Source organism: Penicillium cataractarum (assembly GCF_028827025.1).
Source record: "Penicillium cataractarum strain IBT 29864 chromosome Unknown utg000001l, whole genome shotgun sequence".
NCBI lineage: Eukaryota > Fungi > Ascomycota > Eurotiomycetes > Eurotiales > Aspergillaceae > Penicillium > Penicillium cataractarum.
Window position 1 is genome coordinate 216270 of NW_026622737.1, and position 15625 is coordinate 231894.

At 50.0% G+C, this 15625-nt stretch overlaps 8 protein-coding genes across 8 annotated transcripts; 3 read left to right on the forward strand and 5 right to left on the reverse strand.

Annotated features, from left to right (window-relative positions):
* Positions 1 to 216: 216 nt before the first annotated feature.
* On the reverse strand, positions 217 to 3108 carry N7496_000082 (Zn(II)2Cys6 transcription factor; the record flags this gene model as incomplete). Its single annotated transcript, XM_056693013.1, has 8 exons — positions 217 to 871; positions 930 to 1319; positions 1370 to 1497; positions 1547 to 1681; positions 1746 to 2175; positions 2231 to 2814; positions 2872 to 3006; positions 3076 to 3108. 8 exons carry the CDS (start codon positions 3106 to 3108, stop codon positions 217 to 219), a joined length of 2490 nt encoding a protein of 829 aa, XP_056559742.1.
* An 817-nt stretch (positions 3109 to 3925) lies between these two features.
* On the reverse strand, positions 3926 to 4415 carry N7496_000083 (FAD-dependent oxidoreductase; the record flags this gene model as incomplete). Its single annotated transcript, XM_056693014.1, has 3 exons — positions 3926 to 4010; positions 4067 to 4161; positions 4227 to 4415. The coding sequence occupies 3 exons, from the start codon at positions 4413 to 4415 to the stop codon at positions 3926 to 3928; spliced, it is 369 nt and encodes a 122-aa protein (XP_056559743.1).
* Positions 4416 to 5140: 725 nt separating this feature from the next.
* Positions 5141 to 5635, reverse strand: N7496_000084 (FAD-dependent oxidoreductase; the record flags this gene model as incomplete). The annotated part of the gene is made up of 1 exon (XM_056693015.1): positions 5141 to 5635. One exon carries the CDS (start codon positions 5633 to 5635, stop codon positions 5141 to 5143), a length of 495 nt encoding a protein of 164 aa, XP_056559744.1.
* A 416-nt stretch (positions 5636 to 6051) lies between these two features.
* N7496_000085 (uncharacterized protein) lies at positions 6052 to 7196 on the forward strand (the record flags this gene model as incomplete). The annotated part of the gene is made up of 3 exons (XM_056693016.1): positions 6052 to 6260; positions 6314 to 6529; positions 6590 to 7196. The coding sequence occupies 3 exons, from the start codon at positions 6052 to 6054 to the stop codon at positions 7194 to 7196; spliced, it is 1032 nt and encodes a 343-aa protein (XP_056559745.1).
* Positions 7197 to 8356: 1160 nt separating this feature from the next.
* Positions 8357 to 8602, forward strand: N7496_000086 (uncharacterized protein; the record flags this gene model as incomplete). Its single annotated transcript, XM_056693017.1, has 1 exon — positions 8357 to 8602. The coding sequence occupies one exon, from the start codon at positions 8357 to 8359 to the stop codon at positions 8600 to 8602; it is 246 nt and encodes an 81-aa protein (XP_056559746.1).
* A 576-nt stretch (positions 8603 to 9178) lies between these two features.
* On the forward strand, positions 9179 to 10556 carry N7496_000087 (uncharacterized protein; the record flags this gene model as incomplete). Its single annotated transcript, XM_056693018.1, has 3 exons — positions 9179 to 9457; positions 9514 to 10100; positions 10157 to 10556. 3 exons carry the CDS (start codon positions 9179 to 9181, stop codon positions 10554 to 10556), a joined length of 1266 nt encoding a protein of 421 aa, XP_056559747.1.
* Positions 10557 to 11112: 556 nt separating this feature from the next.
* Positions 11113 to 12930, reverse strand: N7496_000088 (uncharacterized protein; the record flags this gene model as incomplete). The annotated part of the gene is made up of 1 exon (XM_056693019.1): positions 11113 to 12930. One exon carries the CDS (start codon positions 12928 to 12930, stop codon positions 11113 to 11115), a length of 1818 nt encoding a protein of 605 aa, XP_056559748.1.
* Positions 12931 to 13598: 668 nt separating this feature from the next.
* Positions 13599 to 15525, reverse strand: N7496_000089 (Y-family DNA polymerase; the record flags this gene model as incomplete). Its single annotated transcript, XM_056693020.1, has 2 exons — positions 13599 to 15329; positions 15391 to 15525. 2 exons carry the CDS (start codon positions 15523 to 15525, stop codon positions 13599 to 13601), a joined length of 1866 nt encoding a protein of 621 aa, XP_056559749.1.
* Between the last annotated feature and the right edge of the window lie 100 nt (positions 15526 to 15625).

Below are 15625 nucleotides of genomic sequence, written 5' to 3' on the forward strand. Positions count from 1 at the left end.
GGCAAACTCCCATTCCCCGTGGGGGTGGATCGCCCACATGCCGACAAATTGTTGGTCGCTGATTGGCCTGTCGGTCGGCAGTTGTTAATTAACAAGTTGATCCGTTCTGTCTGGACGGAAACTCAAGTATTCATAGATATACGGTGTAATGCACAATTTGGTCGATCTATATGGTACACGGTTTATTCATTCGGCATCTAATATCGTATAGTATCATCATCGTAGGTTGCCCAGATCCTCAATAAGAGAACACAGGTTTTGAATCATCGGTGGAAGTATATCATCCGGCAAGGGAAGTGGGCAATTCCCTTCAAACACCTGTCGCGCCACCGCCATGACTGCTCGAGGCTTGCTCAATTCACAGAAAACCTTGACGTCTCCTTCGGTGCCCCCACGGGACTGCGGCATCATCAATCCGGGCCGGCCAACGCCGTGGCCCAAGAAGGACTTGGTCACTTGGTCCTCGGGTCCATCCAGGGCAACTTGTGGCGTCAAATCGGCTTCACTCATGGGGGTGGTCACCTCGAGTCGCTTAGTCTCGCCACATTGAATCAATCCGTAAACCCACAGAACTAGCGCGGCATGATAGATAGCCAAGGAGTCGAAGCCGCGGAACTGATAGGCGGCCACATTCCGGGCCGCTCGAAGCATTTGGCCGGCGTGCCAGATGGCGGACCGTGCTTCTTTCGTCCGGCTCCAGTCCCGAAGTCCAGGATAAGCGCGGCGCGCATCTATCTCGCCCATCTTTCCGACGAAGCGCTGGATTGCATCAATGTCAATGTGGAGGTACATCATCACGAACTCGCTCAACAATGTCGTGACCGGTGGTACGCTTGGGGAGTCTTCCTGCACGGCTCGAATAGTTGTATATCTAGAGATGCAGGTGTTAGATTATTTTATTAGTAGATGTAAGAGGGCACAACACATACAAATCTTCTTGTCGACTTTGTAACCACAACCGAGTTGTCGCACGCGGTCCAGATCGAGAAGTCTGAGATAGAAGCATTTGTTGACGGAACTCCCACACTTGTAGAGCGAGACCTTGCAGAAGAGCAGATCTCGCAATTTCCAGATCTAATTCGGGGGGTAGTTGACTCATCAATGACGGGTCTGACAATAGATCACGTAAATTCAGTTCGGAGCAACCCGTCAACCGGTACTTGGCTGTCCAAGTATCCCGCCAGGCCTCGGCGGTAGGAGCAAGCCATAGATCTCTGGCCGATGGGAATGGGAGCGTTAGCTCTGTGTAGGAAATTATGGCGGGTCGATTCATGGCCGTGGCCGCTTCCACATCGTGACCGAACAAATGATACACAAGTCTAATTCGGTCAGTTCTTGAAGCAAGACCAAGGGAAATTTTTTTATATACCTCTTGAGTGATTCCTGTCGTACCCAAGCATACCATGCTCGTTGTAATGATTCATCGTCGTTGCCGAATGTATATGGGGTAATGAGCGTGTATGTTGACCTGTCAAAAGCCGCACCACGACGCACCGCCTGGTATGGTCAGCATGAAATTCGGTAGAATTTCAGGTGTCAAACCCACCGTACAAAGTGGTTGCAAATAGCTTTCAGCAATTTGCATCTTCCGAGTATAGCCACAGAAAATTCCAATATCGAGCCATATCATTGAAGCTTGCAAGTATTGAAGATCGCGGAGTACACTGTTGTCTTCCTCAACCTAGATAGACAGGCGGTTAGCCAATCGTACAGCGGCCTTGAATGGTTAATTTGGAACGACTTACTAGTTGTGCGAGGCCCACTCGAGTAATTTCCTGCAAAATGATACCAGTCTTGTTAATAGAGGGCATTCCACAGCACACACATCCCGCCGCAACCAAAGCCGTGAGCAGTTCTGGACGCAACTGTTGGTATACTGGATCATGGAAAGTGTAGGGGTGGATCCAGGCGTCCGTCTCAGTTCGCTTCCCAATGCCGATCTTAATCAGTGTGTCAAGATAGTCTGCAGATGGGAACGTCGTCACCGAGAGTCGAGAGCCTCCGGTGCGTAAGACCAGCTTCAAGATATCATCACGGGCTTGATATGAGAGCTTCCCGGGAATTTTTATTGCGTCCAAGCGATTTTTATGTGAGGATGGAATACTGTCACTGTCGCGTAAGGGAATGCGTCTCTCTTCGCTGAAGCCGTGTTGATTTTTCTCAGGCACCCAAAGCCTAGAAGAGTTAGAATAAATTTGGTCTAGATAGCAAATTCTCCCACTGAACTCACCACAAAGAACGTCCAAATGCTGCGGCACGCCGACTCGCGGATTCCTGGTCGTCTAGCGGGGATTGTTGAGGGTCCTCGAATCCAGTGAAAGCCATTGGAACATCGAGTACCTTATCCAAGTCCGGGATAAAATCTGTGCCAAAGATGTCGGTATCTGAAAAGGTGAAATCGGTGTCCTGCATGAAATCAAACACTCGTGGCTGTTGTGTATCGTGGACTACATCATCGTCGGCCTCGAGACCTGGGAGCATCACTTGTTCGAAGAATGCGGGAAATCCGTTGAGGGGTGAATACGCCTGCACATTTCTGTGGGGGATAAATGCCTCTAAAGCCATCTCGCCCGCTGAAGCGACGTTCGGATCGTAGATTTCAAGCGCATTCCCCGAGAATGACTCTGATGGTGGCGGCACGCTGAATTCTGATGGCCCAGATTCGGGGGTCGCTGTCAGAGTGGACATGTCTGGCGGCGGGCCTCCTACTTGCGGAGAGTATGGTGGGAGGGAAATTGGATAGGAAAGACGCTCGCTTGAGCGACGCCCGCCTTTGGATCTGGGGACGCATTGTATTTGCTTTGAATTACATCGCTACAAGCTTGTCAGAGCGGGGGGGGTTACTCTTTGAAATTCAGCTGAAGGGCGTACTTTGCAGGGTCTTTCGTTATCGCAGCTTAATTTTGCGGTCGCGCAAGCTTCACAAGCTTCGATTGCGCGCTCCTTGGTCCTTCTCGTTGAAGTTTTGCCGTCTGCTTCATCTTTTTCGTGGACTGCCTGGTGTCGCTGCAAGACATCTCTGGTTATTGTTAGCTGACAGCCCTACGACGTAGATAGCTGGTCAGAGTGACATACCGGCGATTGAAACCGCGTTGACACGTCGGACATTGGTAGACGCGCTCGTTGCGATCTGATCAATTCTGCACTCTCAGCCTTCTAGGAGATCCCGTATATATTCTGATCGGACTGACTGACGTGAATCTAGATGACGCGCCAAATGGTCTGGACGTTCATACGCCTTATCGCAATGGGGACAGTGGTGATTGACGGCCCTACGCGGGGAACGTCGAGTGTTCTCCGGACTTTCGGGCATGATGGGACGGGGAAGTGGGGAAGACAAAAGTGGACGAGGCATTGATTTATGTGCGGAGGGCCGAAGGCGGCCGATCGGGAAGACGAAGAAATTTGCGGGCCACGACTTGCCGATGGCTGAACTGGTCAAAGTGTCGCGCAGAGCTAAAATTAAAGACTGACCAGTGACAACTAACAGCCTCGGGCCATTCAGCGTCTTGCTATTAAGCAGACTTTTGAACGAGGCGTCGGCAAATTCGGGGCAAATGTGGGTCAACCTGTTTTTCTCCAGTTTGCGGGGGCCAGCCTGGTATAGGAGGTCTACATACTGGGAGACTTTATTCTCTTAGGAAACGCCTATTACCGCTTACTCTTGCTTTCTGTACTAGTCAGTGCTGTCCAATCAATTCATCTCCATTACCGGAGTTTACCCGAAAGTACATTTACAATTAACTCTGGAGAGGGGATCATAGAGAGGATAGAAAACAGCTATTAAATGAAGGAAAACTACACATCCTTGGAATAAGTACAACCTATCCTCTGATTTTACATTTCATTTCTTTCATGATATACGACAAAAGATCATATCAAGTACACAGCTTCAAACCTTGCTAGTAGAAGTAGCTAATCAAGCTCAAGCTGATGCAGGGATCTCCTCGTTGCTCCACGCCTTGGCCCCCCGATACATACAATTGAACTTCATAAACTCATCCGGTCTCCTATTAAAGGGTCAGTAATCAAGTCTCTACCTCCACGATACAAGGTCTTTTCTTACAAAGTAACCGTTTTCTTTGCAGCAGCTGGCTTCGCCGCCTCTCTACTATATGCTTGGATGAGGCTGACTCGGGCGTAGCGAGCTTGGAAAATATTCTATATTCCCAAAAGATTAGCAGACTTTCCAGAACTATATCAAGGCAATAGAGTGAAGGACTTACCTCTAGAATCTCCGAGAGAGCATCCGCCGAAGGCGTCTCGCTAATACTCTCGAAAAAGGCTCCCAAAGCCTCTGCATCTTCGATTGCTTGACTAGCTCCCTGGCCTTGTGTGGGAAGCATGGCGTGAGCTGCATCGCCAATGAGAATGACTCGGCCACGATGCCAGCCCTCCAGTGAGTCCTTTAACATTGTCAGTAAATCACGTCGTTATTGGTCCAAAAAAATGCAACACTTACCAAGTCACGCAATTGCCACAATCCGAGATCGGCAGAGTGCCTGCTAGCTATTAGCGACCGAAATGAGAACGACGGAAAGAGGCATTTCGTACTTGAATACACTCGTTACCCACGTTGGGAACTCTGAGAAGGTCTCAAGCATCTTTTCCAGGCTTCCTTCGGAAACCCAGGATTGCTTTGCACCAGGATCCTCATTCATTTGCTCTGTCGCACTGATTAGTGACAGGACTCCTGTACTGACTGGGTTTCTGACTTACCGTCTGGCACCAACGCAGTAATACCATAAACCTCACCTTGCCTGCCAGGACCCATAACTAGACGACAGTTATGGGCGACCATCATAGAGGTGAAGGGCTCACGAGGGTTGATTTTAGAGCAGAATTCAGGTTCCTCCTTCTCCAAAGTCTCCGAGGGAATCTGACGAGTTGTTAGTATAACCACAACTGAGCTCTGGCTGTTTCAAGACATACCATAAGACGATAGGCTAGATTTTTGCGGTAAGTAAATGAGTTTTAACCGTTTCGAAAAATTGGATACATCGGGAACTCACCAGAATGCCCCGTGGGCAATGGAGATGGCTCATCCTGTAGGACATGTTTCCGAATTACGCTGTGACTGTATACCGCGGTGATTAGCGTATAAGGGATCTTAAACAATAAAAAGTTTTGCCATATTAACTCACATTCCATCGGCAGCAACGATCAAATCTGCCGTGATTACCTCTCCTCCTTCAAGAGTGACCGTGCCATCCAGCGGACTGCAGTCCACCACGCGCGAAGCGACTCGGACTGTCACCGGATCGCCAGCGCGATCGGGAGAAACTGCAGCTTGCTTGAACTGATCATGGAGATCCCTCCGATGGAAACACAGACGGTCGGCACCGAATTCTGTCTTGGTTAATAGAGGCACGGTGTTGACCAAAACTCCGTCGGTGTTGTAAACACGGAAACCTTCATCAACGATTGCTCTGGCCTCAGCCAGTTCCTTCTTAAGTCCCCAAGTAGACTCGACAATTCTAGAGGCATTTGGTTGCAGTGAGATCAAAGCACCGATTTCCTTGTTCAGTCTGGACTGCTCAAGAACGGTGATTTGTCGGTTTGGTCCACGCAGAGCAATTGCTGCGGTAAAGCCAGCAATTCCGCCACCCACGATGACAATGCGAAAAGGAGGCATATTGATCTACCCAAGTTTGATGATATCTCTGTTTGTTGACAAATCCAGCCAATGTCTCTCTATTTGACGCTATCCCCGCCTTTTGAGAAGCACTGACTTCGACAAAACTCCCGTGGGCCACTCGTCCACTTCCTCCGAGGTTGTCGCTCCCCCACCTCCACTTCCCCCACCTTCCGAAGACTGGGGCCAGGAGATCCTCAACGAGAGATCGCGGCCAATGAAGATAATCATGACTGGTCTTATGATTAGCTAGTTTGAAACAAGTGTGGGCATTCGCCTCGGAGCTTGCCTAACTTGTTTTCATCCGAGAGAGCCGCGACGACTATTATAAACGTCTGGAGAAATCTCCATAAGAAACACGATAATCAAGAGGCATTCGAGACGAAAACACATCACACATAATTATTATATCAAAAATGTCGGCTACTACTACCGTCACCGAGACCGTTCAGGCCAACCCCAACTTGCACGGCTTTGGCCGCATGCGCCTGGATGGTACCGACCACCAGTTTGGCGATTTCCGCGACGAGCTGGCGCGCAACGGCTTCGCAGTCGTCAAGGGCGCTATCCCTCGCGAGAAGGCTCTGAAGTACGCTGATGAGATGTACACCTGGCTCGAGAACTTGTAAGTTGGAAATATTTCAGTCTTTGAGGATACAATGACTAAACTCCCTTCAGCAAGCTTGGATTCGATCGCAACGACCTTTCCACCGTGCACAAGGATAAGCTGCCCGTGATCAACGAGAAGGGCATGTGCTTGCACTACGGCCTTCCCCACGAGAACTTTGTCTGGGGTGTTCGCAGTGAGCCCGGCGTTGTCGGCGCCTTTGAGAAGATCTACGATGACGAGGATCTGATCGTCTCCTTCGACGCTATCAACTTCCAGTTCCCCAAGTACGTCCACCTATATAACGATCAATCACTCGTCCATACTAATTCAAGAAACCAAAACAGCCGTACCGATATCGCCCCCAACAAGCCCTGGCCGCACCAGGACCAGAACCCCGAGAAGCACGGCTTCCGCTGCATGCAGGGTCTCGTCAACCTGCTCCCCAACGGCCCCGAGGACGGCGGCCTCATCGTCTGCAAGGGCGGACACCTCGTCTCCGAAGAATTCCACCGCGACATGGCCGACGAAGAGCGCATTCCCGCCTGGACCCCGGAGTGGTACGGCTTCACTGACCGTGGCATGAAGTGGCTGGAAGACCGCGGCTGCAAGTGGGAGAAGGTCTGCGCCGAGCCTGGCGATCTCCTGCTCTGGGACTCTCGCACTCCCCACTACAACCTCAGCCCGAAGAACAGCCAGCCCCGCTTCGCCATCTACACATGCTTCATGCCCGTCGCTGATGCGACGCAAGACGACCTGATCCGGAAGAAGGATGCGTTCGACCGCCGTGTGGGTACCACTCACTGGCCCAACGCGATGCACACTGGCTCCAATGTTGCCCAGCGGGATGGCAAGGAGGACCCTCACAACCGTGACAGGCCGCTTAACGACCCTGAGTTCAGCGAGCGGGCTTTCAAGTTGACTGGTATTCCTTATATCAAGGCCCAGGCTTGAAGTTTTTTGGCAGAGTGTTGTTGAAACATAAGAACTGGACGGGAATGTACGCTCTAGTTGAGCGGACGTCAGGATCAGAATGTATAAATGAATTATTTGCTTATTTTTAAATGTTATTTGAATTAAAGGGCAATTCTTGGGTAGCAAGGCCAAACTTGATCTACGTAACAGTGTAGAATCTTGAATAGTAGATATACGTAGCCACGTAGCCACTCAACTTTGAAGTATGCTATCTTAATTCTCTGACATCGGCATCTTGTCTGTGCTATGCAGCTTCTCAGTATACGGCGTGAGGATCTTCCTAGGGCATTTGGACTTGCGGAAGAGTCCCTAAATAAAGATCAATGCTCTTTCCTTTGTCCCGGGGCTTAGATGTTAACGAATACCTTGCAACTCAAAGTTCAGAGCAAGTGCTTCCTTGCGTGACTCTATTGTAGGGAAAATCCCAGGTAATCTCGGATGGTTTTTGTGATAAGACCGGTGATTGATTTCGCAAACAGGCTCTTCCTCCGGTTTCTTGGATTTATGCGCTTCGCAGAAAGGCCTAGCACAAAGGATGCATGTATCTGTCGCCTTGGATTGTGGTTGACTCGGCAGGTTCTGATGGATTCTCCCGAGTTTTCTTCTGGCCATTTGTTCGCAGACGAAACAAACGTCGACCGTCGCAACGATATCGGCTTCAGAGGCCATTTTTTAAAACGGTAATAATAGAGTCCCAAAGTCTTCTGGTATTCACCGATTACTAAAGAATAGATAACAGATGAAACTTAAGCAGATTGGAAAGAACTATATTCGTGGTCCAGAAGATGAGGGGTATATGTAAACGCTTCGGCTTGGTGGGCTGCGTAGACATGACTCGGTCTACCGAATCATTTTATTTCCTCAAGTCCGAGTGAAAACGCAGCTTTGTGTGCATGACTAGGGTACAGAAACTATTGGGAGCATTACCATGATTGCTTGACGCACTGGTGAGTTGGCTTACAAGGGTTGACCCGCGCCATAAATATATCTTCCGTAAATAGGCTAGAACATAGTCACGGGCTGATACTGTCAGGTTCTATGGCGCATTTCTTCCATCAAGCTAGACCCTACCTAGAAGATAGTTTATTTATGCAATTTTGATCACGGGTGCCTCCAATTCTCCATTCCAGCTCAACAAAATGGCTTTCGAGTCTCGAGCGCATAAATGGTTCTTCACATGTGAAGCGGGTCCCACATGTTCCAACGGACCAACCACAATCGTCATAAATGTTGCCAGCGTCAGCGACGATCACCGGCTTGACGATGAACCGAAGACTCACGTCGATCACCCCGCGTGGTCTGGTCTTTCTCCCGAGCTTCGACTCCCTCAAGTAGGTCGTACGACATCGGTGGGCGAGATTCCGACCGAAATGCCGACTATGTAGACTTTATGCGATACCTTATACCGTCCTATATCTGGGGTAAGCCTATCGCTATTCACGCATAATTAGACTCTTGAAGAAACATAACTCTATAAAGCATGGCGAAACCTCGGCTATGATCTAGTTCGATGCTCACGCCACTGTTTTTGGACTGAGAGATTCCGCTGTGATGACAGAGGTGGTGTAAACTGCACCAGGTTTGCTTATTCAACTGGCTTTATAGCCAATCACTTAATCTTAGATTATCATAAAATGATGGTAGAGAGTAGGTGGTGGTACACGGTAGGGCTGCCCCGCGCCCCATTGCTGATATTCCTCGGTCCGCTCTGCCGTTATAGATGGGTGTCTGTCTCATGCAAGCACTTCACGGAGAACACTTCGGATCGCAAAAGGTCATCATCAACTAGTTACTTGGATGGCCATGGAAGCAAATCGTTTCAACCGTTTTAATGCATACCGTGTATATAAATCTGCTGGGCACCATCCCACTAAAAATCAAATATCAAAGTACCATAACAGCTGAGGATTGGAGATTCATACTCATTTAACATTCCAGTCTATATCATGGCTTGGGACACCATGACTGCCATTCTCGATGGCAATATTATGCACACAGCACCACAAGCCTCACCAGAAAAATTGATGGTTTATTCTCTGATTGGGCTCGGCGGCTATCTAGCCCTGGCTTCGACTCTGAGATTCCAAAGACGTCGTGTTCTTCACCAAAAATATGCCTACAACACTCGCGAATCAATGGGCAAGATGACCGACCAAGACGCTTTCACAATCCAAAAGACAATCTTGCAAATGGAGTTCCCCTTTATCGTTCTCAAGTCCCTCCAGTTTGCTCTCTTCCGGGTATGTACTAGCCAAAGGCCCAAATACTTCCCAGCTACTAACTTGTCCAAACTTAGACATACGGCATTCCCACTATTTCAACTCTGTTACTGAAGACATCACAATTCTCCGATCCCGCAACATCATTCAAGCGATACGCAGATACAGGCGCCCTGATCGGCGAATTCATGGCCTTCGACCCAAACTCAGAACGAGCCCAAACAGCAATAGCCCGAACTAAATTCCTCCACCAAGGCTATCGAGCCAGCGGAAAGATCCTCGAAGACGACATGCTCTACACACTCAGCCTCTTCGCACTCGAGCCAATTCGATTCGTGAAAATGTACGAATGGCGCGAGATGACCGAGATGGAGCGCTGTGCTGTCGGGACATACTGGAAGAGTCTCGGCGATGCGCTGGGTATCAGTTACGAGACGCTTCCATCTGGTAAGACCGGATTCCGGGATGGAATCCACTGGTTGGAAGAGGTTAGAGATTGGAGTCTGGGGTATGAAGTGAAGCATATGAAGCCCCATCCCCGGAACAAGGAGATTGCGGATCGAACTATCGACGTACTGGTATACAATCTGCCAAGGTTCATGAAACCGTTGGGTCTTTACTTTGTGTCTTTCTTGATGGATGAGAGGCTCCGAAGCGCAATGATGTAAGTCACATCCAACCGACCGAGAGAGTATCTACTAACAAGAAATGTCCTGCCAGGATCGACCCCCCGCCTGCATTTTTCAGCGCCATTTTCTCTGCGGCTTTCCAACTGCGCAAGCTTTACTTACGCTACTTGGCTCTTCCCCGCCCGAACTTCATGCGACTGGACGTATTCACGGAGAATCCCAACAAGTACGGACGAAATTATGTCCTGATCTACGAAGGTGCGCCTTTCTATGTGCAGCCCACTATCTGGAATCGATGGGGACCGGTGGCTTGGTTTAAATGGGCACTGGGGCAGCCGCTCCCTGGTGATGATGGCGACAAGTACTATCCCCAAGGATACTACACTCCTGATCTTGGACCGAAGTATTTCGAGGGCAAGGGCCGGAAGGAACTCGAGGTTATCAAGGAAGGCATCAAGCAGCAGCGTATGGGCCAGTGTCCGTTTCCATGATTGAATAGTTGTGTTCACAAGGTAAAGATGACGATGGAATGCTAGTATGATTCAATGACTTAGTGACATTTTGAGTTTCTAAATTTCTCCCTACTCAAGTAGTATAAACAGAGCAACAGAAGAAGTCCCTGAAAGATAGTTCGTCAAAAACCACGAAAGTCAACCAGATGCCATTGGGTTGATATTGATAGCATCGCAGGGTGTGTAGTAAAGCATCATAAGTGTTTGGAATACATGAACAGACAAGGCTGGCAGATCTGGGTATATATCAGAGATTGTAAAAGAGCAGTGTAGCTCTGCGCGTCGAGATTGTTGTGAAAAACAGATATCTAGCACCCCATTCCATGAAACGATAGTTGTGAGCGCCTAAGAAAGAGAACCACCAAAGGAGGAGATATCTGATACAGACGGAGAGATAGGGTAACAAGTGAAAATTCGAACAAATACACGAGAACAAGGCTGTTGTATCAGGCTGAAAAAACCGGGTCAGGTAAAAAAGAGAGATAGCAAGGGGTATTTTGCAAAGAGATACAAAAGAATGGAACATATTAGAACACTAGTCAGTCCCACCGGGGGACGAGGGTAAGGGGAGTGCTGCTGGGTCGAAGAATGAGTCGTCAAATGTTGAGGTATTGGGGTGGAAAATGGACGCATATTCGGAGGAAGGACTGAGTAAACCTCGCCCGCTCTCGCCAACATCACCTAGCTCTTCGGGAGACAAGACTCGCCCACCCAGCTCGACATCCTGGACACGGACATTATATTCAAGAGCTTTTCGGCCTTCTTTGATCAGCTCTTCTGTCCAGTCGAGGCACCGTTTCAAGCTCTGGTTCAGTTTCTGGCTGTCAACCAAGAGCTCCTGGTGCCGGGCGAGATCAAGCATGAACTTCTTCTCGTCATGAGCGCGGTGCTTAGCATCGTGCTCTGCGAGGGAATCAGGGCTTAGGACACCTTCGTCGTCAACTGAGTCCTCATCACTGGAATCGTATAATTCATCTTGGGATCGATTTGACGAAAACTCGCTATTCTCTTCATCTAGTTCACTAGTCGTAGATAGTGCGGCACCGGAGAACGAACGTGTCGAAGGGGCCATAGAGAGACGCCCGGAGCGGCTGAGTCGGCGATATCTCCGTAATTCTGCGTTTTGTTTTCGCATCTCTCGTTCCAATGTCCGATTGATGGCCAAAAGCGAAGAATTGCTAATTTCCAAATCCATAATTTTCCGTTCTGTCCGCGCATTCAGTGCCATATCGCTAGGACCGTCAGACTTTCCGGGGCTCAGGGGCATGGTGATTTGGGGCCCGGTCGAAACGGAAGAGCCATTGCTGAAGACTCGTGGACGTAGTGTTGGGATTTGATCGGACATGACCGGTGTGATTCCATCGGCACCCAACGTATTAGAAATAATGACTGGGCTCGCTCGAAGACCTTCGGGAGGAGTGAGAATCTGACTGTTCGAGTCCACGCTCGATGATTTTCTATGTTGTCGGAGTGAAGGAGGTTGCGGTCTTTCGGAGACGACGCTCGGGGACGAGCTATAACGTTGCATTATGCTCTCCACCAGTGCCATATCAGGGTTTGTACCATGTAGAGAAGTTGTATCGTCGGAAGGAGTAGAGGTGGCATCGGAAATTCGAGGGGATTTGAGACGAGGAGAAGGAGAAGCAGCGGGTCTGGATGGTGCAGCAGGGCGAGGGAGACCGCCAGAGCGGCGCTTGACACTGGAGATTGTCGAGTGAAAGTCTTCTGTTGAAGCTTGCCGTTCTTGGTCCCCGTTGGCGTAGACGAAGCTCGAAGCCGGGGACATCTTGGCCTGCTTCTGGCGAGGCGGTGCTTCTACCTCCGAGGAGGTGGTTGAGCGGGCATCGGAGGCGTGGAAGAACATTGGGGAGTTGGATGCGAGATCGGTAAAGGAATTAGGGCGTGACACTTGCTGGCCTTCTGCCGTCAATGTCTTTGCTCTCAGACTCCTTGGCTGCTCGAGCTTCACCCCGCGAGCTGGACTCCGCTCCGTCCTCCGCACGCCATTGACACCCAGGCCGACCGTGGCTTGAGAGTAGGGAGCCGGTGGAGAGTGGGCAGAGGTGGTATTCGTCGGGGAGGGGAAAGCAGCATCGCGGCGGGTGGTGCGTGAACCCGATCGAGGGGTGACGTTTGCGCTCAGAAAGGACGGAGGGACCGAGGAGATATCGTCCTTGGTGGGGGTGGAATAGGGGTGGTCGGGATGTGCGAGACGACGAGCTACAGGATGACCGGGGCTCGGACTGGCTAGTTTCGGGGTCAGAGGAGACTTGCTGGTGCGGTGAAAGGCTGCCGAGAGGGTGGGCGTGAATGGTTTGGCGAGATGGCCATTGTTTTGTTTATCGGAGGTCATAGTTGCGGAGCGGGAATCCAAGCTGGCATCGCGATACAGCGCAGGCTGCAGGGCATGATGGCACAGGTGGCCACACTCAACAGCTGACTCTCAATCTATTCAGATAGAGAAGAACGCATGCGTGGCCTGATGAACGGGGTAAAGAAAGTGAAGGTGGGAGGATGGCGAGGGGACTCGAAAACATTCAGGCTCGATTAGGTTTAGGGCGATGTTCACCGCAAGAGGCATTCCCGGGGTTATGTTTTTGCGAAGTATATTGATTCCAAGGGGGGGGGGTTTAGCAGCTATTGAAGGGATGCAGCTGGATTATTGGGAGTCTACTATGATTGATCATGTGTTTGTGATTATGACCCTAATTGTTCTATGAGAATATGACGCGAGGCTGATGCAGGACCCTGGCATGGAGCGAAGCCATGGGACAAGGGGGGTTGTTCCCGATGCTCCACTCGATAAGAATCCAATTGGTTGGCCGATCACAGCTGAAAAGCACGGGACGTGCGGGAGAGACTTGGTCAATGTATTTCTATTGTTCCTTCGATCATTTATATACAGGATTGACCGAAGGGATGGAGGGATGCGTTTAGAGCTAGTGGCGTGCGATGGGGTTCATGAGAGTCCGCCTAGCTGGCACTGCAAGCTCTCTCTCCCTCTAGAGACCAAGTGGAGTTTCAATTAAAGAAAAGTCGTTTCTGCCGTGGGTCAAAGTCTGCAGATGACTGCTGAGCTGGTGTTTTGCGCTTCTTGTTGGAAGGTATCGAGGAGACTTCGTGGAAAGTATCTTGGGCGACTTCACGAATGGTTTGCTTGGAAAGACAAAAATCCACATGATCGTTGAAGACTCGATCATCGGCGACTTGCGGTCGTCCACAGATGGGACACTCCCACTGCTCAGCTTGGAGGTCAACCGATTCCACTGGAAAATTCTCGTTGGTCTCGGTACTGCCAGTACCTGGAGGGTCTGGAGTCATAGAAAGGCCAGCTGCCTCTTGACTTAATTGCTCCAAGTCATTCATCTCATCTTGCTTTTCTTGGCGAGCAGCGTTCTCGAAGGCCTCTTCAGCTCCAATATCGTGCTCTGCATTAGCGTCGGACAATTGTGCACTTGGGTCGGGAGTCTGAACTGGGATAGACTTTGTCTGCACCGGCACCCCAAAGAAGTTGATCCCGACTTTCTTAGTGCTGACCAAGTTTGATACTCGCAACCCCAAGAGTCGCAGCTTCATGCCCGGGATTTCCTTCTCCAATTTGGCCAGCATGGGCAAGGCGAAGGCATAAAGGTCATTTGCTCGGTACACAGCCCGTGGCGGCGCCGTTTGTCGAGTGAGAACTTCAAATGTGTGAAGTTTCACTTTCAAGCAAAGTGTGCGACCTTTGAATTGCGTTCGAGCTAGATCTTGAGCTAGCTCGTCTGCTGCCCAGCGCAGCTTCTTTCGGAGCTCTTCCTTGTCGTCGATGGCATGAAATGTAGTCTCCGTACTTACACTCTTTCGTTCGTGGGTCTCAACGGGCTCAATCTTCGTCCGTCCGAGACCGAGGTAGCACTGAGCTAGAAATTGGAATGCTTTTTCGCCAAATAGTTTGGTCAATAAAGCACGCTGTGGATAGATGTCTCCACACGTTTTGATGCCAATCGAATCCAGCTCTCGTTCGAATACTCGACCGACTCCATTAACCTTGCGAACTGGTAGCTCTCGCATAAACTCCATGATCGCAGCCCGTTCATTGGGCACTCGGAATTGTCCGTTCGGCTTGTTTTTGTTGGAGCATATCTTTGCTATTTTGGCGTTGGCGGCAATTCCAGCAGACACTGAAACCTTTGTATTCTCCAGAATCTCCGCGCGCATACGTTGTACGGCTTCCTCCGGGTCGAGTTCATTTTCTGAACAAAACGCGGTAATATTTAGATAGGCCTCGTCAATGCTGGCACTCTCAAACAAAGGGTCGTACTGTGCCATAATTTCGCGAATCTCCTTCGCCTTGGCCGTGTATTTTTCGTAGTTTTGTGGGAGGAGGACCAGCTCCGGACAAAGCTTCTTCGCCACGAAGGAGGCCATGCCACTGCGTACTCCAAATTTTCTCGCCTCGTAGTTGCAGGTAGTGAGCACACCTTTTCCAACAGCCATGGGAACCGTCTTTAGCTCTGGACGGTCGAGTTCCTCGACGGCCGCGAAGAAAGCATCGCAATCCACATGGATGATATATTGGGATAGATCACGAGTCAATTCAAGCTCGGCAAGATACTCATCTGCTTTGCGGAGGTCATGACTCAAGTCCAGCTTTTCCAACCGAGCTTTTTCTTTGAGGATACGCTGAATCTTGACTGTAAGATTGCGGTCGCGTTCTTGTTCATGATCAAAGAATTTCGATCCTTTGGAGGCATTGTAGATAATTTCTGATACCTGAAACCCTACATAAGCTTTGATATTCTACCACCTTTGGCCGTCGTTTCGCAAAACGCACCTTTTGCTGATCAACTGCGTCCTGGCCCGCTTTGGTTAAAGAGGGTCCCAGCAACTGATACTTTAGCGTTTCAAAGTCTTCTTCGCCCTTCGGCGGCTCTGACTTCTCATCTGCGGCCCCATCCTGAGAGACCATTATCCCAGATGTGCCATCAGATAGCACAGTGAGAAAATCGAATTAATCAAGTCAGTTGAGTTTGACCAGAGTGATTCGACGCAGGCAGCACCCGCCAAAA